At 42.6% G+C, this 9,633-nt stretch overlaps 1 protein-coding gene across 6 annotated transcripts in view; it reads right to left on the bottom strand.

The window, feature by feature from the left end:
* Positions 1 to 658: 658 nt before the first annotated feature.
* Positions 659 to 9,633, bottom strand: part of VPS13B (vacuolar protein sorting 13 homolog B) — a 368,719-nt gene continuing 359,744 nt past the window's right edge. For 5 of the 6 annotated variants that reach the window (XM_081204225.1, XM_081204222.1, XM_081204226.1 and 2 more), the window contains exons 60-62: positions 4,114 to 4,216; positions 3,245 to 3,494; positions 659 to 3,152 (exon numbers count right to left, since the gene is read on the bottom strand). In XM_081204225.1, coding sequence (XP_081060351.1) covers positions 2,904 to 3,152; positions 3,245 to 3,494; positions 4,114 to 4,216 — 602 coding nt within the window. In that variant the 3' untranslated portion in view covers positions 659 to 2,903. The remainder of the gene's footprint in view (positions 3,153 to 3,244; positions 3,495 to 4,113; positions 4,217 to 9,633) is intronic. The other variant, XR_014010614.1, reaches the window with a different exon arrangement.

Here is a 9,633-nt window from a genome sequence, read left to right as displayed (position 1 = left end):
AATTATGCTGTCATCGTAAGCGAGGACTGTGTGTGTCAGTGAGCCAGCTAGCAGTAAGTCACTGTTAGTGAAGTTAACTCTTTATTAGAAGAAATAAGGCCTGCTCAGGAGCACCAGGCTTAATGAGCACAGCAACCCTTCTCAGTAGGTCTTGGCTCTATGAGGCAGTTGTACAGACTGAAATCCACAGCTGACTTAAGTCTCCTCCTCTCCCAGGTTTCTGGTCTTGGGAGCCCAGTGGGTAGGGGAGCTTGCTGCAGCAGGAGGGGGAGACAGTATGGCTTATCTCTGCCTCTCCTTTCTCCTGATTCTACTTCTAGACTTCTCTCTGCCACAGCCTCTGCCTGCTCACTAAACTCTGTTACCTTTTCAGCTTCTGACACTGCCTCCCAGCCATCTTCCCTTGAGAGGTTGCCCTGTTGGTGCCTCTCACCATTCCTTTGTGTCTGCAGGAATTGGGCGACAGCAGGGAAGGTGTTTTTGGAGAAAGGTGCTAAAATGATACTTGAATAGTTCAGTTCACTCAAAGATGAGTCATAAAGAGTCCTGTAAACCAATATGGTGGCTTGCCTGCCTGCCTGAGCTATCTGTGTGTGGGTCACAAAAATTGTTTTCCTTGAATAAATTTGTTCTAATATATGCAATCAGCATGCAACACTGGCAATATAACTCTTTATTTCCCATAAAAGATTCAAGAATAAAATGTATACATTTTCATAGGTAAACAATGACCAGTTTGACAAGTCAACATATGAGATGTTAACAATGGCTGTGTTCACTTCACACTCATTGTGATCAATAAATAAGAAAAATGGCTTCCAGAAGTAACTCATAGCAAAGTGGGACAAGAGAAGCATTTAAATCAAAATGTTCTTGTAGTTTGTACCAAGAATGCAAAGGAGATGTCAACAACAACAAAAATAGATCATTATTACGGTAATGACTTGGTTTCATTTCAGTTCCTGTCTTGGGCATAGTTCTGAAGTATAGGAAGAATCTCCACAGAATAATGTTGAGTTCTTGCCCTGAGAGGTTGAGCCAGGAATATCATTTGGAACAAAAGTTTTGAAGCAGAAACAGATAATAGCCAAGAACCCACATTAAATAGATTTTCTCAAACCTAAGACTGCTGATCCCATTGCAGTCCACAAATATAATAGATCTTATGGCAACAGTGATTTTTCTAAAATAAAAGAGGAAAACAGAATTTGAATCGCCTATAACAAAACTCATTCAAAACACTAAAATCCTAAATGTGCAAGGAGAACTCCACAGACAAATCAAATGGGAGCTCCTTTAAGGGTGTGAGAGGCCATCAAATCAGGCTAAATGTAAATGTGATGTGACTCATAGCCCCAATATGGGATTGAGTCCCATCAGTCATAATTTTAATTGTTCTCTATGCGGTGGTTTAGATAAGGCTTCAAGTACTCAGTAACATATTTGTCTTTGTATTGGAAGGGGTGGGAAATGTGACTTCTCAAAACACAATAGGGACAGCATTAGGCGCAGAACTCCAAACTACTGGAATTTAGTTTTATGGTTTAGCAAGTCCTTCCCAATTAAAGTGAGTTTTTCAGTGTAGAAAGTGGTGACAAAGATGTTGAAAGGAATGATCTATTTGCTTCCAGACTGTTCAGTCCCTAGATCATTTTAGTACAAGATTCATCTATCTTCATTAAATTGTATCCACAGAGCTATAGTAAAAACTAACTTTTTTTTAGTTTTAAATCTCCATTTCTTAACCTTTAAATATTGGATAGGTAAGTTTGAGACCAAGAACAAAATATTCAAATTACATAAACTCTTTGAAGAGCACCAATATAGGCCTCAGGATTAGTTAATGCATACAATTAGCATTTATGTTGAAATGTGTAACAAGACTGACAGAACAACCCTAAACAATATCCTTGGCAGTAAATCATACTACTTACAGTGGGACTGACCTCTGAGTAATGCAGTTTGGATTGGAGACTGAGTTTTGTCTAGTTTTTTTTGGTACACTTGACTGAACACCACTCCTAAAATTGATACGATGCATATTACTGGTCCCACAATAATAAGAGATGACGTACCTTGCATAATTATGTATTGCCCAACAATCCACAACATCATATACATTCAAAAGTCTTAAGAAAAATCTGAGTGGGGAATAAGATTACTACAGACAGGAAGTTTCAAAAATAAATTAATGCCGTAGTTACCATTTTGCTCTCCAAACTACACAAAGGCACTAGTTTATATTAAGGACTAAAGTCCTGCAGAATTTCAGTCAAATAAAGAAGGCTATTATAAGGTTAGAGCAGTGCTAAAACCCAGCTGTCACTAGTAACTTAAAACAGCCACTTCAATGCTTTCAGTTGGAGTGGGAGGAAATGTTTTGCTATTGGATGGAAAACTTAGGGTAAAAGTTTCAGCCCTGAGCTAGTTTTTACAGCTGAGTTATAAACTCTGCTTATAATAGAAACTGGCAGACCCTAAAATAGGACACAGAGAACATGGATATTCTTTCTGGGACAAGAACACTGCAACATGCAGAGTTTTGCTTACCCTTGCCTGTCTGATTTCCAGTTAAAAGAATGGACTGAACGTGTTCACTGTCATTCTATAGGGCTGCTACATTTCCCTTTACTAGACAGCTTAGCTTATAACAAGGTTTGCATCACTAATATTTCCTGAATTTTTGCCTCATGCACAGAGATCGAGAATCAGCACATTTCATATAGGCTGGGCAAAAAATAAGACTATTGTGGGTTTGTTTGTTTTTTAAGTGCTACTTTACTACACCAGCCCACAAAGTTTAAACACATGTGTTTGACACAATGTGAAATTAAAAGTTCACATTAGGCAACTGCATAGATGTTACTTTAAAAATTGAAAACAAGTCTTGCCACTGGGTGTTCTCAATTAAACCCCTTTCTCAAGGCTTTATTTTTTACCATAGTAAATTTACTGATGAATACTTGGGCAAAAACAGGATCAACAAGGTACTGGTAAGTCTTAACTGTTGTAGGAATGGGTTCGGCAGCTACCACTTGTGCTGTGGTTTGCGCAGATAAAGTGCTGGGAACAAAGTGATAGGATGATTTTGTGATGTAGTCCAAAAGTCTGTTGTACTGCTGTTCGGACAATCTCTCTCTTACTCCATCTGCCTGAAATGAGACAACGCAGATTTATTGAAACGTACAGCACTCATGCTGCAAATTTAAATAAAGGCTACAAATCTGTGTTTAGGAAGCTTTACCTCCAAATCAGAAGGGACTCTTTGCTGCTTGAGCTGCACCTTCAGCAGGTTGCTTTGTTCGCTGTCTTGTAGACATTCAATTTCTGTCACTGGAAATGCCTGTTGCTGTGTGTCTTCACTGACACTAACCACAAACAGCACCTCTGAGGTAAGCAGCAAACATCCTTCGTGTTCTTGGCCTGATCCACTCACAATTACCACATCCAAGGCCATGTGGGCCTCGGGCCTCCCTAGAGACTGAAGCATTTTCCTGTTAAAAGAATAATTCAAGATTAGGAACTTGTGCTCAAAGGATACGGTCAGTTGCATCGTTTCTCAGTGAAGCTGCCATTAAAAAATATATAAAAAGAATCACAGCAAGCTGGAAGGATACTAAGCACCACAGTTTTTGCAAATCCCATTTCAGTTTTAAATCAAAAGGATGTCATGCTTATTTTGTAACATTATCAAAACTCCTTAATCATCTGCAGCAAAGCTGACCTAATCGATGCTCATAATTGCATTCTATTTTTCCAACTCATTTCTTTTCCCCATGGAGAATCCACCCCAAGAAGCTGGAACCAAACACAGAGAAGAAACCAGCAGCTATTTCTGGAAATGTGCAGAACTTGGGTCCACTGCAAAGGCAACTAAGTAAAAGCTTAGATAAACAAACGCAGAGTAGCATCGGAGTTACAAAGCTCAAAGGAGATCAACCGCTTATCATTTGCAAAATGGGCCTCTGTGCAGTAACTCTGCTTAGCGTTCCTAAATAAACTGTTGTAACTCAACCTCTTCCTAGGCCAATAGCCTGTTAACTTGACCACGGGCCAAAATCTATTAATCAGCAATGTGGACAGAAAAATGAGCAAGTGTCTCAATAATTTTACCAGACGTATTTGACGTGGCTGTTTGGTGCCTGCTCAGCATGTTGATCGCTTGGAGGATAACGCTGTTTGGGATGCTGAGAAAGTCCAGCTCCATGCAAAATACCTGCGGTAAGAGAAGTTAAGATTTTTACTAGTTGTTTTTTCGGAAAACAGGAACATGTTGTAGTGATGTCATCTTCTTAGAGTAGTCCATAAAACAGTGCAGATCCAAAGTGATGTCACATCTTTGGACACTCTAGCGGAGATAATTCATTCAACATTAGAATACAATAATCGTGCACTTAACCCTGGTGGATTTTAGCATTAGCTAGAAATAAACAAAAGACAGAATGTCAGTCACATACGAGCAATTAGGGGAAACATAATGCTCTTGAGAGCCATCAGTCCAGAATGGGACTGAAAACGTCATTTAACAATGTATGCATAAAAAGTCAAGGCCACTGTTAACTTTCTTGCTTCATATTCAGATTCTTCTGTGTATATGTCATGATTAGTAAACATTAGAAGGCAAGCTTGCCATAGATACTGCATTTCAATAGAGGTTACTTAATCCAGCTGTTAAACATGGATCCCAAACGTTTATGGGTTCTCCTGGGGCATCCAAAATATGAGGAGTGCTTCATTGTGCCAAGGTAGAGCTCTGCGGAGCAGCTTCTTTTCCTGTTTGTTCTGAGCAGAACTGCCAGAGCTAAGGGGTGACCTGGCATGTGCGGTTTCTGATGGCTTGTAAATTTTTATAAATGAAGGCATGGTCATTAGACGGAGAATTAGCGGGGTGTAAAAACTTCACAGATATAATAAAAGTTTTACAAGGCTGATCGAAGCTAGGCTAAGCCTGATGCAGCAAAGAACTGAGCACTAAGATGTAAGCATTTGGGGAGGGGAGGCAGGAATGACTTGGACAAGTCAAGTAACTCCATGGCAAAGCAGACGTTTTTGCACTGGGGTGTAAGCAACTCAAGAGTCCATTTCATAAAACTAATAACTAATGCCCAGATTAAGTAATGCACTGGTTATGTTGGGCAAGGGGGGTGGTATAGTTTAATATTTAACTGCTTATGGAAATGCTTAAAAGATGCATTCCAGTTGTAACAATTAGCTGATTGAGGTTTTACAGTGTTATGCGAATGAAAATGTCGTTTGCAGTGGAGAAAGAAAGAACATGTGTTGACTTCTGTGTGGTCTCCCATCCTCTTATTCTCTTTATTGGGCATAATCCCGTTTGCAGTCTAGATGGGATGAGGGTACTCAGCCATGCAGTGCCATCTATTATGATCTGAAGCCACTTGTGTATCCTCTCCTACACTATTGTTCAATGGATATAGAAAGTAAAATATGTTACAGACACTGGCTAGCATCCCAAAAAAAGGGGGGGGAACTCGCTCTCTGCACCCAAGGTAACTCTGAATTTGTGCTTTCTAGACAGCAGCCACCGTGTGTGTGTGTGTGTGTGTGTGTGTGTGTGTGTGTGTGTGGGGCCACTGCAAAAGCAGGGAAGGGTGAATCCTACTGGGTGCTTGTAACCTTGTGGACCTAAAGTACCGGTAACTCTCTGGATCCAAGCTACTGTTTGCATCTCTATATTAGTCTGGGTTGTTTACCACTTGCTAACATTTTAAAAATAATACATGGGAAGCCTATTACGCACAGCATCTCCCGGCTTTGTACTGCTTCCTTCTGGGTTTCAAAAGAATAGAACTTACCTATATTTTTATTTTCTATGCCACCCCCCATCTCACAAAGGCCTAGTTTTCACTAAAATCAAGCTATCCCAAGCTTATATGGTCATGATGGAAAATTAATCTGTACACCAGACTTCTAGTTGCCTAGCAGTCTAAAGACAAGTTCAAGTACACAGAGGCAATAAAGGTAAAGGTAAAAGGTAAAGGTACCCCTGCCCGAAGCCCAGCCGTGTCCGACTCTAGGGTTGTGCGCCCATCTCACTTAAGAGGCCGGGGGCCAGCGCTGTCCAGAGACACTTCCGGGTCACGTGGCCAGCGTGATGAAGCTGCGCTGGTGTCGGCTCGCCAGAGCCGGCACCAGCGCAGCACACGGAAACGCCGTTTACCTTCCCGCTATAAAGCGGTACCTATTTATCTACTTGCACTTAAGAGTGCTTTCGAACTGCTAGGTGGGCAGGAGCTGGGACCGAAGACGGGAGCTCACCCCGCCGCGGGGATTCGAACCGCCAACCATGCGATCGGCAAGCCATAGGCGCTGAGGTTTTACCCACAGCGCCACCCGCGTCCCCCACACAGAGGCAATAGTTGCATCCAAATCCCCCCCTTTGTCACATTCCAGCCTTTCCTGATGGTCTCCCATCCTCCAGGAGATGCTTGGGGGGGGGGGTCACAGGAGGGATGTGGTTGGGGCCAGAAAGTCCCATTCCACAGGCATAACTGCTGGACACAAACACAAATTTATTTTTTTGCAAATAAATGGAGCCCATGAGCCTTTCATTTTAGGTCTTTCACAGACATGATTGTTACCTCAAAATGTTTGAAAGAGCACCGGCGAGCCTAACAGAGAGACTTCGCGGTCAGACTTTCGACAACCTTTTGGGCAAAAAATGATGTCCACAGATTTAGTTAATGGAAATCTAAAAGCTTCAGTGGGGCTTTGCCAGTGCAAGTGGTCAGTGACTCATATTTTATGAAGGGAAACCTTGAGCCCATTAAAGAAAAAGGGACTTTCACATTATATGAGTAAAAAGTAAAGTATTTGCAAGTCCTTAGATTTTTTGATTTAACAATTAATGGAACAACTGTATCTGTGGGGTTGTGCTGGAGTAAGTGGTTAACATGCTACAGCAGGACTCACATTATCTTTGGCAGTTATTCTCCACTCTCCCCAATACAGGTCCTCTTGATCAAAAACAGCAGGAAGCATCCTCACTCAGTTTGGTAAATGGAAGCTTTGCACAATGCAGGAGGGCAGATCTAACTGCCAGCATAAGAACTGCCAGGCAGAGTCTGAGCAATGTAGCCAGATGTACCTTGAATCATAGAATTTTAGAGTTGGAAGGACCCTGAGGACCATCTAATCCAACTCCCTGCAATGTAGGAATATGCAGCTATTCCATACAAGGATCGAACCTGAAACCTCGGCATTGTCAGCACCATGATCTAACCAACTATCCAGAAATGTGTGTGTGTAGGGGTTGTCCTCCCCTGTTAAAACGTAAAGGTATTAGGTCCAGTCGTGACCGACTCTGGTTGCGGTGCTCATCTCGTTTTATTGGCCGAGGGAGCGAGCGTCCAGCTTCCAGGTCATGGCCAGCATGACTAAGCCGCTTCTGGCGAACCAGAGCAGTGCACAGAAATGCCATTTACCTTCCCGCTGGAGCAGTATCTATTTATCTACTTGCACTTCGACGTGCTTTAGAACTGCTAAGTTGGCAGGAGCAGGGACTGAGCAATGGGAGCTCACCCCTTCACGGGGATTCCAACCGCCAACCACCTGATCAGCAAGTCCTAAGCTCTGTGGTTTAACCCACAGCGCCACCCACGTCCCACATCCTCCCCTGTTAGCTTACAGCATATAATACCATATCATCATCAACCTTTTATTCGACCGTCAGTCAGAAAAAAGTACAATTGTCAATACACAGTTAAAACATCCAAGAAGATTTTAGAGCTTAGCCAACACTAAAATGGGCTAAACAGATAGCCCCATATCAATACAATCAATTAAAGTCTTGCGACGCTTAAAAGCTAAAAAAAGAAATTTGGCCACCAAGGAAGGTATAGCTCTAGTGATGTTATTCAGCAAGTGTAAAACCTGGTTTTCTCCAGGTAGGGAGCTAAATTGACATAGAAGTGGGTCTATAAAATTTTGTCTAAGCTCTGCATAAGAAGGGCAAGTCAAGAGAATGTGTTCGGTGGACTCAACCACACCCATGGCACAATGACAGGTTCTCTGGGCGTATGGTACTCCCCTGTACCTTCCCCACAAAATCGCAGAGTCAAGGACATTTAATCTGGCCGCTGTAAGAAGTCTGCGGTATTCCACATAGTGGATTTCTGCAAGGTAGGGGGCTGGTATGGTCCGATAAATCTGGTCCCCTAGGAACATCCCTGGTTTTACCTGGGCTATGTCCTCTTGTCTAGCAATGTCACTCAGTCTCCGGGAGATCACAGCTCTAGCTTGATTGTACGACATAGACTCAAAGTAAAGATGAGACAATCCGCAGGATTGAACCTCGTTAGTGACCTCCCTTTCCCACGATGATTGGAAATCGTCCCTCAATATCAAGGGGGCAATACCCACTGGTTTAAAACAAAGCTTGAGCCATAGCCAGAGCTTCGTCTTCAAGGCCACATACCGTAGAGCTTGCCAGCCGACCTCTAATCTCATAACTGCACCCGCTACCGAGGGGGGAATCCTAAGGATGGCTCTAAGGAATCGCGTTTGGATAGAATCCAGTTTCAAAAAGTCCCTACGGGAGCCTAAAGAGATGCCCACCAAAAGAAGGGGGAGGACTTTCATTTGAAAGAGTCTCAAAGCTATCTTCACTGATTGAGCCTGATTCTTAGCATATAGAGATCTAATCTGGATGGCTGCTTTAGATGCATTAGTTGTTATATAGTCTCTATGGGCCAGAAAAGACCTATTTGACCGTATTACTTGTCCCAGATATTTAAAGCAGTTAACCTGCTCTAGGGGGATCCCGTTCATCGACCATCGATAGAGTCTCGGTCGGGCAGAGAAGACCATGATCTTGGTCTTAGCATAGTTGGGTTGGAGCTCATGCTGATCACAGTATTCATGTAGAGCTTGCAACATTCTCCTCAGTCCAATAGGGGATCTAGCAAGAAGTGCAGCGTCATCCGCATACAGAAGAACATTCAGAGATCGGCCTGCTAGTTTGGGGGGGTGGAAAGCATCATTGGCCATGTGAGTCACCAGTGAGTTAATGTAAAAGTTAAACAATGCTGGGGCCAATAAACAACCCTGTCTTACCCCTCTAGTGGTGGTAACGGGGTTGGAGACTAGGCCTTTATTGTCTAGCCTGATTCTCAGAAAGGTGTTTGTATGGAGGCTGATAATCAGATGAAGGAGACGACGATCGATATTTGTTGCAGCCAGTTTTGTCCATAGCTGCTTTCTAGAGATTCGATCAAATGCCTGCTTAAGGTCAATAAAAGCCACATGAAGAACCTTTGGGGCTTTGCCGGCATACTTTTCCGCCAGGTGATTCAAGGTTAATATTTGGTCTGTAGTAGATCTTCCAGGGCGAAAACCCGCCTGTTCATCGGCAATGATATTGTTGTCCTCCATCCATTTCGATAGTTTGTTTAGTAGGTACCCCGAGTAAATCTTCCCGATGACATTTAGCAAGCTGATTGGCCTAAAGTTGCTCGGCTCTGTACGTGGGCCTTTCTTATGTATTAATACAATCAACGCAGAGCTCCAGCTGGAGGGAAATTTTGCTGTTTTGTTTATATACGTGTAAAGTGCAGCTAAAAGTGGGATCCACCAATCTTTATTTGCTTTGATGGCATCAATGGATATAAGGTC

Source organism: Podarcis bocagei, assembly GCF_964188305.1.
Source record: "Podarcis bocagei genome assembly, chromosome: 8".
Classification (NCBI taxonomy): Eukaryota; Metazoa; Chordata; class Lepidosauria; order Squamata; family Lacertidae; genus Podarcis; species Podarcis bocagei.
The sequence above is the reverse complement of the archived record's forward strand: the minus strand, read 5'-3'. Positions and strand labels throughout refer to the sequence as shown.